The 14,216-nt window shown below is 39.3% G+C and overlaps 1 protein-coding gene across 9 annotated transcripts in view; it reads right to left on the bottom strand.

Annotated features, from left to right (window-relative positions):
* Window positions 1–14,216, bottom strand: part of ENOX1 (ecto-NOX disulfide-thiol exchanger 1) — a 394,509-nt gene that overhangs the window by 107,584 nt on the left and 272,709 nt on the right. For all 9 annotated transcript variants that reach the window (XM_088139475.1, XM_088139474.1, XM_088139470.1 and 6 more), the window contains one exon: window positions 7,568–7,801. In XM_088139475.1, coding sequence (XP_087995601.1) covers window positions 7,568–7,801 — 234 coding nt within the window. The remainder of the gene's footprint in view (window positions 1–7,567; window positions 7,802–14,216) is intronic.

The raw sequence follows: 14,216 nt of genomic DNA, 5'->3' as shown, positions 1-14,216 counted from the left end.
GAAAAAACACTGAAAGGCACCCCGTGTCTGGGGAGGGGGTCCTAATGCCGCAGAGAGGTTGACCATTTGCACCACCAGCATGATCTCCAGTGCCAGGTTTGAGAAGACCGAGTGCTCCACCCAACATCACCTCTTTCATTCTACCTGGCTCTTTTTCCCACCTTCCACCCCACTGACATCCCTGCCACCAGCTTCCTAAACTCTAGGGCTATGAACCTCTGGCTTTAGCATTCATTATGACAGCAGAGGAGAGAGAAATGAGATTGTGAGCAAATGGACCAAATGCAGCTTTCATATTCCAAAAATATAACGATAGTAGGTGATCTGAGCACTAATATAATGGCTCTGTAAACTCACTGAGTCTTCTGAGTTCCTTGGTCAAAGCTGTTCCATCCTGCTAGGAAGTTATACAACAGTCTATAAATCACCTTCTGACTCATCTATTTAAGGTTCTTAAACTTTGAGTTTAGTTCTTTAGATATCCCAGTCCTACAATTGGTTGAGCCCAAGCCAAATTCCACATCAAGCATTAAGTCATGTTTAGAAGCCCCCTAGAATTTAGAACCTCTTGATTTTTTTGGAGAAATTTACACACAGAACCAATATTATGTGTATATACCATGGAAAGGTTAAATGGTTGCAAAACGTTTGAAAGAATAAGGTAATCAACCAGGCCTCTAGAAGCCAGAACCCTTTTTGTGATGATTCACTGCAAGGGCTGATCTTAGGACAAGCAGAAAATAAAACAGGAAAGTAAAATGTGCTATTAATGAAGATTTGTCTATGAGATTCTGTGAAGAAAGCTGTGCTTCTTCAATCAATGCATTTTATGCACATCCAGATTGAAGGATGTGCCTCAAAGAGGCTGTTTTTGATTTCAATCAGTTGCTGAAGCAAATTAAGTAAATCAAAGTCACTGAGGCAAAAATAAAATTATCAGATGGCACTTTTAATCTTGATTACTCAACAGAAGATGTAAATGTCAGCGACTGTGTCGGCAGCTCTAATGGAACCTTCTTTCACAAAATTACTTCATTGCATCGGGAAGTCTCATGTAACCAGATGATTTTGCCAATAAGAGCAGAACTGGCCATTATAAAATTGCAACTCTTCTAGCCTTCAGAGTCCTTTCAGGCAAATGTTTATTACAAAATCCTTCTGGCCTCCCTTTGGGGGCTCCAAATGCTCTTCTCTTCCAATTTCTCTTATCCTTCCCATCTGCCTATCTTATACAATTTCATTCTACTGAGCACTTTTCCACTGGTGTTTCCAACATAAACTGCTAAAGGACCTTCAGCTTAACTTCATATCACAAGGTATATTGCTCTGTGTTTTAATAGGAAAAGAGACCAAACCCTTCCAGAGTATAAGATTTTCCCATTCCAGATTCTCATCTGAAACTCTGCAAAAGGAAGGCAAAGGGGTAGGGGGTGGGGGAGAGATAACTTTGAGGTGCAAAATGGCCAGTGAGTAAGAGATCCACTCCCACCACCTCCCTACTTCAAATTTCAGCCTTCCAAGTTTGCTTTTGAGTTGCTCTGTTAGCAGAAGACCCCAAATGTCAATGTTATGCACTGTAATGTGCATAAATTGGGCACAGAATGGGATGTCCTCCAGTTGGCTGATTTCCTATCAGTACAAGCCAGCAGATCCAGTGGAAATGGATTGTGAGGGCTATAATCCAAACATCTGGACATCACCAGACTGCCAATCGCTGGGATAATAACACTGTTGAACCTGTATGCATGCAATTCAAATAACAAAGAAATAGATGGGTAGTGGGCACAGAGAAAGGCCAATTAAGAAAAGGGATCCTCACATGAATCTATCATTATCAATAGACGTTTTTGGTTAAGTTCCTTATACATAATTCAGGAAAACCTTAAGTTTTCTACTGAAACATGTTGAGAAGAAAAGTATGTTCCAGCCAAATGAAAGGAGCTCCCATTTCCATCTGCATGCTAAGCCAAAAACAACTTTTGCATCATCAGCCTGAAGTTCTAAAAGTAGGACTCCATGTGTACTCAACTGAATGAGGTAAGACTCAGGGTGCAAGCTCTTGATTATAGGGCCTTCTAAGTGTATTCAGCTGACAATCTTTAGCATCTGCCTCCTCTCTGGGGGACAGAGCTCTACATGAGGATATTGGGGCCAGATTGTGTGCATATCTTAAGTTTCCAATACAGTAGAAGAACCGCATTCTGTCACACAAAATGAAGTACTGCCTTTATGTTTCAAAAATCATACAGTGAAAAGCCCATTTAAGGTAATGGTCAAGGTTCTCTTGATCATGCTATACTGCTGATGAATTCATGGACATTTCCTGGCAGTGCTCCAGAGATGGTCTGCCATTGTCTTCTTCTGAGATTTTTTTTTCAACATCCCGGTCTAGCCTGCAGGTTCGGTATTCCCCAGCACAGTCCTCTGACCCTCCTTGGCTTTTTTTTTTAGATCAGCCAAGGTTGGTTAGGTCCCCCATGCACTTATACAACACTTAATCCAATCCTAACAAGATACTTCATGAGATATATATTCAGTTATCTATATATATTTTTTAAAAAAATTACTTTCAGAGATTGTATTCAATACAGTCATCATTAAAGAATGAAAAGAACAGGCTGCAGGTGTGGAGAACAGTTGTGACTGGGTGGGAAGAAGATCGGAAGACCTTGGGAACCCAGTTCTGCAGTTCTGATTTGGGGTGTGATAGGGGCATTTTGGGGAGAAGGAACTGTAGAGCACTAAGTATTTCCTGAATGAAAACACCAAGCCCACATTTAATTAAAGGCAACTTTTAGAATATTCCAAGAAGCTTGTGAGCCTATTAATGGTTAATTGATGGTTCTTTACGAGAAGACAAACCTTCATTGGTTGTATAATTAGGAGGTATAAGTTGCTAACAATTTAACAAGTGCTAGAGGGAAATTATTCACAGCACAACTATATTACCTAATTTAATGCCCTCTCTATGGATTATTTTTTAAATCCTAATTTCATCTTCCCTACTTGCTTACTAAATTGACGAGTCAACTGCCCAGTGGCTTACAGGCTGAAAGCATTTTCTTTGCCAAAAATAGAACAGAGCACCTCCCTCCTCTTATGAACACCTGCGATTACACCAGAATCTTCCATTGTAAATTTAATGTTTGCTAGCAAAGGTATCTCAGGGAAGGCAAATCACAGAATCCAATTTTATAGCTGGGTTGGGTTTGGTTCTCCAAATCACTCCTTTGGAGAAAAGGCAACATTGTTCAAAAACATGACTTGGAGGTCAAATGACCATTAAAAAATATAACGCACTGCTACTCAGATAACGTTTTGGGGATCATAGTCCTTCTAAATTCCATCATACATCGGAGCTCTTTCTTTTATAGGCGAATTCCTGAAGTTTAATGTATGTTTCCAGAAAATGAGTGCTATAATGCCAGTTTGTCAGTTACTCAAATATGCACATAGTTAAGGAAAGCTACGCCTAAGTCTTGTCACGACATGTCATGAAAATTGTAATGTATGTCTTTCTGAGTCATCTATCAACGAGCTACGGTGCCTGTTATGAGATAACACTTTTTGAAGCTCAAGGTTTCAAGTTTGGAGAACAAGCTCTCTGTCTACAAAGACTCCAAAGCAAGGAAAATCTGACAGAAAAGGCTCCTGACCAAAGAATGAATAGTCCACAGTCCATAGCAGCTGATGGAGTGTTGCTCAAAAGTGCTGAACGTCCATAGTAATCAAAGGTCTGAATTTCAATGTGGGCCTCTCCTTAAGGCTCAGTTTCCTTGATTCTCGACAAGCAACTTCTGTACCTAATTCAGTCTATGGTGGTGCCAATCCATTTATTTAAATTTCCAATCTGTTCTTTCTTTGGGGGATAATATAGTATCTACAGAGAGGCAGGTTCTGAATTGTGAAGAATTATATATACGGATGGCTTTATGGCATTAAAAAAAGAAAAGCAAAGCAGATGCTTTCCTGAAGCCTTGCAAACTTTTCACACTTTGGTGTTTCCCCTTTCTTCTACTTTTCTGTTGCAATGTTTATTACGGTGGAATTTATGAGGGCAGATATTTTTCTCCCTGCCAAGTGAGAGCAGAGCCATTAATAAGCAATTCAGTGGTGGGTTGTTTTTCACCAAGCGGTGCAGCAAGGGGAGGGTAAATCATGAAACGGGACGACATCATCATGCAAATGCTGTGACTTACGTCAGACACCAGGACGTCATTACATAAGGATGACATTTGCATGGCATCGTTGTGAGTTGTCATGTTGACATCACTGCCATTTGTTGGGAACTCTGATGTAGATCTGCCACTTGTTTTTATTGAATTTCTCTCCATGTTCTTTTGTTTCATTCAGTAAATAGTAAAGCCTGGGGTTAAATCATCTTTTCCAACCAGGCAACCTCGAAATACATGGTGACCACAAGTCCAAATATTCTATATCTAATACAGAAGACAGGAGAGAATTCTCCTGATTTACTCTAGAGGAGAGGACAAAAAACATGCATTGAAATAGGAAGGAAGCAAATTCTGCCTAAAGATTAAGAAAGAACTTCCTAACAAATTGAGTTGGTCAGCAGTACAACAGAACAGCTGGGAAGATGATGGGTTCTCCTTCGCAGAAAGCATTTACAATGAGCCTGGGTAATCATCTGTCAGAGATATTGAACTTTTGGTCCCTTCTGACTGTAAGATCCTTTATCAGCCAGCAAAAGCTTCTCTATTCTTTAAGTGTTCTAAGTGTGGCAGAATTCTCATTTTGCTACTTTGGTTATCAAGCTATATTCTTCCAGTCTTTACGATTTTTTTTATTCCTTTGTAATTTACTGCCCTGGGATAATTTAGAGTAGTGCTTCTCAACCTGGGCAACTTTAAGATGTGTGGACTTTAACTCCCAGGATTCCCCAGCCAGCCCAACTGGCTGGGGAATTCTGGGAGTTGAAGTCCACACATCTTAAAGTTGCCAAGTTTGAAAAATACTGATTTAGATGAAGGGCAGAATGAAATATATGTATTTATGTTTGTATCCCAGAGAAATAAACACAACACTTTTTCTACAACACTTGAATTGACAAATACAGCACTTCCATTGACAAATATTGCCACTGTTAGTACAATATTGTTTGATGTCAAATGGTGAGGTTAATGCAATATTTAACCATTTAAACATCTGACACTAGGACTGAAGTGATTGACTAACATATTTTTGAATGTGGTTCCTGATAACCTTCTGTTCAAATATACATGACATAATACAACTTGAGAAGGTGTGCCAATAAATACAATATGAAAGTGATAGGAATATTGCTAACTACAGTTCCCAGCATCCTTTAGTGCTGGCAGTATTTGCTCAGAGTGTTGGGAATTGCAGCTGAAGAAAATCTGGAGGAAATAGTAGCTCCCAGCTTTATTCTAAGATCACGCAGTCCAGGTCTCTAGCTCAAAGATGAAATCTGCCAGCCCCCTAGTGAATCTCTCTCTTCTCTTTCTCTCTCTCTTTCTCTGTCTCCCTAAGTTTGGTGGGAAGAAAGATTTGGGCCTCACTAAAAACTGGAGGAGTCAAGAAAATAAAAGGGAGGGTAGGGGTAGACACCCACTAATGACAAATATGCAAACTCTACATTTGGCAAGATTCTTGCTTTTTTTTTTTTCTTTATTAAGCACTTGCACACTTCCAGCCTCTTCCTTCTCAAGCTATGCTGGCTTTGCCCACATTTCTTCAGAAATTCCCCTTTTCTGCCCACCTACAATAATAATAAATGCAGTATAATTGCTGCTTTCCCAAGATATGGACTAGAAGGCCTCCAAGGTCCCTTCCAACCCTGATTCCATGATTCTATGGCTGCCTCATTCTACATGGTGGCTAATTCAGACTTGTGTACAACGCTGCACCAGCAGATGCTAAGGGCAAGTTAAGACAGACTACACCTAGTGTCTCAAACAGCCCATTGCAAAGGTCCAAATATGAATGTAAATGTAAATATGAAATAGCACCTTGGAAGCTGGAAGACATAACAGATATTGCAGAGTTCTAGAAATACAAACCAGTGTATTCAAATTACATTCCATCTCAACATTTTACTTTTCTTGCAGGTTTACTGAATGCTGCACTGATCAATGATTAAAATGGCTGCAACCGAAGCAGTGAATCAGTCACTAAAATTTAGTTGCGCTGGTTTTTATACTTATGGAAGCATATGGGCTTCTCGGCTTGGAGTGTCAAGACAGAGCAACAGTTTCTGTACAATTAGAGGAAAGGTACAACTTGGTATGATAACCTCACTCATGACTATGACACCTCCTAAGCACTCACTTGATAAGCCAGCAATATTAGCATGTCATATGTTTTAGCCATTGAGTAGCATGTTTATAGTTACTTCACACAGCCAGACAAGCACACACAGAGGTACCAAGATAGCCTGGAGGCGTATTGTACCCCAAGTGCCCATTAAGGACAAGGAGGCATAGGAAGTGTTGGGGGACACTTCGTTTTAGTTTTGAAGGGGAGAGTCATGAGTTTTTCTTCTCAAATATGCCCTGCAAAAGATAAGAAGAACGCTTGAAAGTCACAAAATGCTCAGTTGAAGACTCTGAATGTCCATTCTCCTACTATCAGTCAACAGGGAATGATAACCAATTGTTTAGTGGGTGGGGAATATGAAACGCAATCAGTAGAAAAAGGCGTGAATCATTTGCTTCAGAAGAATCTAAAACACATAATTTCAAGCAGGCATTGGATAAAAAAATGGATAGGTTCTGAGACGCTCCTTCATTAAGAAATGCCCTGATGTATTTTTAAAACAGGTTGCTACTGATGTAAATGAAAAGGCACTGTTTCATTGGTATATTTCCTTTAAAGATATGTTTAGAAAAAATGATCATATCCACTTAACTGAACAAAAGTTCTCAATGTTGTTCAAGGCATACTGGAAAAGGGAACTCTTTCAGCTAACAGAAAAATACCATATTAAGCCATTAAAATTCTTGATTGAGATTTAATGGCTGATATAAAAACTGCAATATGTTAGCATGAATTGAAGCAAAATGTATGATAATGCAGAGAGAATCATCACCAAAAAAGTGGGGTGTGGAAATGAAAGCCCACAAAAATTCTCAGTTTACTGAAAATACAACACTCCTTCCTTGCTGGTTCAACACGTAATATTTGTGGTCTGCTGTTGTTACACTGTTATTGCAGGCTTCAACTGTTACAAATCTGCAAGGATGTGTAATGAAGAAATGCATGAAGTTATGACTGATTGCATTCTCTCTGTTGAGTCTTGTACACTAAGTGGCAAATTGGATTTCACACCTCCGTAACGTGTAAAAACTTCAATAACATTAAGGAAAAGAAAATAACTGGAATATTTCAAAACTTATTGTCGAGGTAAGGAAGGAGACAATCCACATTTCAGATAACTCACACCCAAACAACAGCTATTGTTATACGCTGAAAGGGAAGAGACACATTTCATTAAATATTATTATAAGATGTAAATAACTCTTCTGTAATAAACTTGCAGCATTAGCAATGTTTTGACATCAAACAGAATTGGAAAGTATTTCACTACCTTTCAATTTTTCAGCCAGCAAAGATGCTTCATGCTCCGAATAATGCATTATCACTGGAGGAGAAGGAGGGCGGATTCGATCTTCTTCCATTTTGCGCCTGTGACGCTCTTCTCTAGCCAACATTCTTTGCTTACACTCCCATTCATAAAAGTCATCTCTCGCCTGCGCAAAATCAACATGAAGGCGACCTGAATCCTTCTTATCTGTGCTAGATCCTAATCTCATGCGATAACCTGAAATTAACAAGCAAAAATATGGCAGCTTCTGTGAACTTTTTCAAAGACTTGTTTTAATCAGGATTTTCCTTGTTCAATAAATCATCAAATTGATGAATAGATAGTTATACCTGCTGTTTCCCTGAAGCACGTCAAGACACACGTGCATATACCCAGCTGTATTGTAAAAACATAAGTCTTTTCAGTTGACCTAAAAGAGAAACCAACTTCAATGCCTTAGACTGAACTTCACAAAGTTTGAGAACATGCTAAGAAAATGGTAAGGTAGTTCAATCCTTAAATAAAATAAAGGACTGTGAAATCTGGCCATTTGCAGAAGTGTAAATATTACATCTCTCAGGTTTCACTTTATGATGAAAACACAACAGCCTCAGATTGCATCACTTATCATTGACACATGCAAAAAACAACATTTCCCTAACCAGCCAGGTCTGAGATTTAGTTCATCCTCATTTATTCATTCTTTTTTCATTCATTTCCATTAACAGCCTAGTCCTGAAATCTCAGAGCAGGTAGCGAACAAGAAAGAGAGATGCAATTGAAATCCAATCAGATCCAATGGGGAAAAAAAAAAAATTCTAGGAAGGCCGTTGGTCAGCATATCTTTGACCTTCAAAAGTAAGCACAAACTGGTGAACCTTAAAGCACTTCCAAAGATCTCACAGCTTTCCAACGATTTCAGAAAAGAAAGGTACCATTGGATTCTGCCCTGAGCTAAGAAGAATATGTAGGCAATATATTTGCTTCTGACTGAATAATTATATAACCAAACATGAACTTCTACAACTTGACAAAATGACAAAAGCAGATTCACAACCTCACGCTGCAAGCTCCATACCTTTTGGGCATGCGTGCAATATCACAAATCATGTACAAAAGGGCTGGGGATGCATCACAATAGCACAATGTCCCGCTGACTTCTTTAACATGACATGACACTCCACCCCTGATACAACCAAGTGAATCCTCTGCAGAACATTCCCATCTCCATGTGATGGATTTATCTATCAGTTGTTCCTGTTTGTGATGAAAGGCATCTTTAATATAGCCATAATGACTAGTTATGACAATCAGAAAAAGTTTATGGAAAACTTTATAGAAAAAGTTTATATTTTGCACGGCTATCCTTTCTTTTGAGCACTCAAAGGTCATTTAGGAATACATAGCTGGGACCTGACAAGTATATAAAACAGATGGGTGAGAACACAGTCCCTCAAGCCCTGTTAACACAACCTACCTCTGTGAAGTATACAGGATTGGTGCTAGTAGGATGTTTCTAGGACTGGTTTAACTTATTATGACAGGTGTGTTGTCATTTAGTGTAAGCTGAAAATGACAACAGGACTGTAGCCCTGTGTAATACCACAATTGTAAATGCAGCGAATTGTATCTTCTCTTTTTATGTCTCTTGCCTATTATAAGCTTGGAAAATTACCCTCTTCCTTGGCCATTTCAGAGTATTTTATGTTTGAAAATGTAATAAAGATCATCTAGGAAAAACAATAATTCAGTGCAATTAAAACAATCCAGCTTCATCACTGACAGCAGCCCTTCTGCCAGGCTAGAAGACAGTCAGGGCTAGAATTCTGCTAGTAAAATGTCATCAAAATCCAGCTTGGGAAGAGGTTAGGGATGCAAAGCAATTTTCCTTTCTTTTCATTGTAGAAGGTATTTGTGGGGAAAGGTTGCTTGTATGAAGGATGGTGATTTCTTCTTCCTGGCTGAAGACTGGGGCTCCACTGGCATGTGGAATAGAATTAGTAGAAATCAGGTAGAAGAGACTAGAAGATCACTAGCAATCTGATATGATGTGATCAGGTTATGCTCCAGAACCTTGACTTTCTTACTCTCTGTGAAATGGCATTCAGATGACAACCTCACTCTTGAAATATCTCAAGATATTGCCAGCAAAACAATAACCGGATACACTCACAGAGGAAGAGCTACTTAAAAGCAATGCCTTCGCATTCTGCTCTTGAAGAAATAACTTAGGTCTGGCTTCCTAACAAATTTATTCCTTGCAGTTTCAGACCACATATGAGGAGATACAAGAGTTGGAGTTAAAGGAAGAACCAGAGTTACAGTGCATGGTCCTTTATCTGTCAAGTAGGCTACTTCCAGAAACTGCTTAAACCCTCAGCAACTCTAACTCTGTGCTGGGATGACCCTCCACACATCCTACTTGATGCCAGGAATTTTCCTATCTGGCCTGATATTCCATCTTCATCATTTGTTTGTTTTGACAATTTTGCCCTGAATGGGAGAACTTCTACCACTTCATTTGTAGGTCCAATGTTGCATCAGGCTTTCTTGCATCAACTTATATTGCAGACTTACAGTACAAGGGAGCAAATTTTGAAAGTGTCTATGAATCAGTACTGGGCTAGATAGGATAATGGTCCCAATCAGTATTCACCAACCACTGTATTCAACTCAATCAGAATGTGTTGCAATTCTCATACCTGCTGTATTTCTGATGCGTCTGATTGCCTTTGATGCACCAGCCCTTTTAAACAAGAACTCTTATGCTCTTAGTTTCAGTGCAATGGAGTGTCAAATTAGGAATGGGAGAAGAAGTGGAGTTTTTCCTCCCACGGTATCTCCTCTGGAAGTTTGGCCACTTTTCTTCCTCATTTGACTGTTTTATAGAATTCAGGATGCTCCAGAGCAATATTGATCAGTGTTCTCCATTTTACAATCACACGTATTAGAACAAAAACTCAACTCTGAGAGCCTGGCAGGTGGCCATGGTGAGATGCAACTGAGATTAAACTAAGATTAATCTATGTTATAGCACACCCTTGGATCACCTACTTCTAACCAAGCAATGACAAGTGCAAAAACTGTGTGAATGTAATTATATGTGAAATAAGTACCACTTATCCCCATTCTAAAATGACTGTGTATTCTATTTTTTTGGCATTATGTACCCCTCCCTTTGCTGTATCTACTCAAAGCCTAACTTGAGTTTTTTCACTCTAGCCAGATTTCCTTGACTGGTCCATCTGTGTAAATCAAATGAACCAATTCTAATTCTTAGATCTGTACTGCATTTTTAATGTTGGCTATCTATTTAGATAGGCTGCATCTTTAGTTACTGTTCATTGATAATTATTTATTAAAATACTTCTTACTTACCATCTAATAGAGATCTTATGATTGGACATAATAATTAAAACATTCAAAACAAAATCCAAAACAAACAGAGCCAAAAACACGATTCTATAAAAACAACATTAAAACAATGCCGTGTCTATCAAACCCCTTAAGTGAATGCAAATAAACAAGACTTACCTGGTGGTGAAATTAAGTCAAACTTGGCACCGGTTGTGTCTCCAGGAGGAGAACATGTCACATTCAAGATGGCATAGTTAAGAAGATATTTATCTCAGTAGTGAGAGACAGAGACGTGCCTCAGTTCACCTTAATATGAACAGGGAGTGGCACTCCTTCAAATATCAAACTCTGAAACCACCACCCTGTGATAACATAATCACATCCGAGGCCACCAATTCAAGTAAGGACCACATTTGTTTATTTATTTGTTTGTTCAATTTATACAGCCATCTACTTGCCATGAAATTGGGATGGAACATTTGTGACACACCAGTGAAAAGTCCTACTATTAGACCTGCAAAATTTAGGCCAGAGCAGATGGGGCCTCCATGTGAACAAGATGGACTTAATATAGGTGATGACCGTTCTTTTTGGTTATCCAGTGTAGGTATACTGATTATAGGTATAGGTGTAGGTAGAAGGGTTATAAAAAACTTTGACTGAGAGCTTTGCTCTGACAATGCTTCAAGCAAAGCACCAGCTGAAGCTGTTTCATGAAGCAACCAGGCTCTGGTGCTTTTAGAACAGAAGCAGTCTCATCTCACTACATCTCACTTTTGGGAACTCCTCCTGCAGTTTCAGTAACCAAAAGAGGCTTCTGCACACACAAAAACACCTCCTAACATTTGCTGTCAGATACCTGAAGAATTTTTGGCTGTCAGAATTACTGATAGAGACTTTGAGAGTCTGTAGAGCATCTCTTCAAGTAGAATTGAGTTAATTCCTTGCCCTGATGAAGAGAACTATGTTGTGTCCACCATGTGAAGTACCTCATGAACACAAGGCTGAACTACCTCAGACAAGCTTCATATTGAGTTCCAGACTGGCCAAAGTTATTGCTAATCTGATCTACCCTACTCAGGCAATTCACCCAGGCCCCACAAATACATGCCTTCTTGATCTTCTAATTGGCAACTGTCACAAATGGTAACTGCTTTATTCTGGATCACGCTGCTGTTTAAGAGAAGCAATACCAGGCTAGAAGATGGGCTAACAGAGAACACCTACACTTCAGTGATTGCAGATGAATCAACAGATGGGATAACTTTTCAGTACTTGTCCTACATTCTCCTTATTTGCACAATAGGATCTTCCTCTGTTTCTAATTACAGCTACAAAGTTTTTTATTTCTATTACTTAGGTGGTTTACACTAATAAAAGTATAAAAACACACTATACCTAGTAAGATCAGATAAAACACCATACCACATCTATATTCACTGCAGCCCACTTATGAAGACCTTCCATTCTGAAGGTCCTTCCAAAAAGAACAGTTTTCACCACCTTGCTGAATGAAAAAAGAGTGGGGGCCATTCGGATTTCCTCCTTCAGCCCTTGGGAAATGGGTATCTAGTGCGCCCCCTCCCAGCTACACCATGTTGGGCAGATATCTATTCCATCTAGAGCAGATAATCCTGACAGTCATGAACGCCTAGCCATACAGGACTTTATATACAATAACCAGCATCTTCAAAATGGCCGAGTGGCAACTAATGGAATTCTTGCCAAATGGTCATTTTAGTACAGTCAGCAGGTAGGCAGCCCTATTCTGTCCCAATTGCAAATTCCAGACTTTTCCAAGGGCAGCCCATGTAGAATGAATTGCAGTAGTCTAACTGTAAGATGAGTCATTGTTTTAGATTTTGCCTAATCCTACACAGCAGCATCTGGAAGATGGTGGACACAGTGTCATGACAGACATCCAGCCATTTTGTCCATGCATTTGTCATTGATGTACGTACAAAGGGCAGGGCTTCACCTCACTGTGCTCACTCTCACCTTTCAGATCTTGACTCTCAACTCCACAGACACCACTGCTCCTATAGTTTAAAAAAAAAGGCAAACCTTCTCAAAGTCTGCACCTTGACTAAGCAGTTGGAATTCTATGATAAAACCGGAATATAATAGTCACATGACTAAAAAAGATCAAGCGTTGGCAACAATGTTCTTATAGGCATACATATGTCCACAGATTCCTTCCTGGTTCTTCGCACTGAATTCCTGCCTCTCTCCCCCACTCCTTTCTCTTCATATATTTCTTTTAATCAAAGTAAATAAATGAATATGAATCTGGCATGCTCTAAATAAAATGCCCCTAGCTTTATCTTTCTTTATAAAAAAATATCTCTGGGTCATACAGAGGCTTCACAGACATTCACAGCCCAACCCAACCCAACCCAACCCAACTCAACTCAACTCAACTCAACTCAACTCAACTCAACTCAAGAGTACACACATACAAACCATGAGTAACATGTTAGAGACCACCCAGGGTACAGAGGGAGGGGGGGTACAGGAAATTAACACTCCAGTCTAACAAATGGATGTTTTATGACTGCCACGTTCACCACAGGACTGATTTTATGAATGGATAGTCACTAACACTTTTGTAGTTAGGTTTTCAGGTACAGTTCAAAATGGTTTTAATTTACAGTGTGTCAATAGTTTGACTCCTAGTACTTTCAGGATGACCATTTCTAGGTGGAATTTACCGAACCAACACATTCCGCAACAGAGAATTTGCTAGTACCCCCAACAGGCCAGAATTGATGCTGACTCTGACAGTTTTCTGGAAGTTAGTGAAGATGAAACTGTTCTAGAGAGCCTTGTGAGGGAACAACCACCTTGTCTTAATTTTACTGGTTAAGTAGTTATTGTTATTAGATTCTTGTATCCTGCCTTTGAGTCAATCTTGATTCCTGGCAACTGCCGGGACAGGTTTGTACAGTTTTGTGGAAAACATTTTGCAGAAGTGGTTTGCCATTGCATTTTTCTTCCTAGGGCTGAGAGAGAGTGACTGGCTCAAAGTCTCCCAGCTGCTTTATGCCTAAGGCAGGACTAGAACTCACACTCTCCTGGTTTCTAGCCTGGTGCCTTTAACCACTACAGCAACCTGGATCTCTTAGGAATGTAACATTCTTTTAATCATGTTTTTACTATATCTTTCTGGTTTTTGTTCTTAACTGCTGGAAACCTAGTAGATAATTAAAGTGATATACAAAAGCAACCAATAGCTATCATTTCATGGCAGAGGGATAAACTACAAAGCATAAGAAAATAAATCCACACATATTAA

Source organism: Python bivittatus, unplaced genomic scaffold (genome assembly GCF_059951505.1).
Source record: "Python bivittatus isolate LINGU-HERP-01145 unplaced genomic scaffold, Pbiv_v1 ctg000210_np1212, whole genome shotgun sequence".
Taxonomy (NCBI): domain Eukaryota; kingdom Metazoa; phylum Chordata; class Lepidosauria; order Squamata; family Pythonidae; genus Python; species Python bivittatus.
Note: the sequence above shows the minus strand (reverse complement) of the source record. Positions and strands in the feature narration are given on the sequence as shown.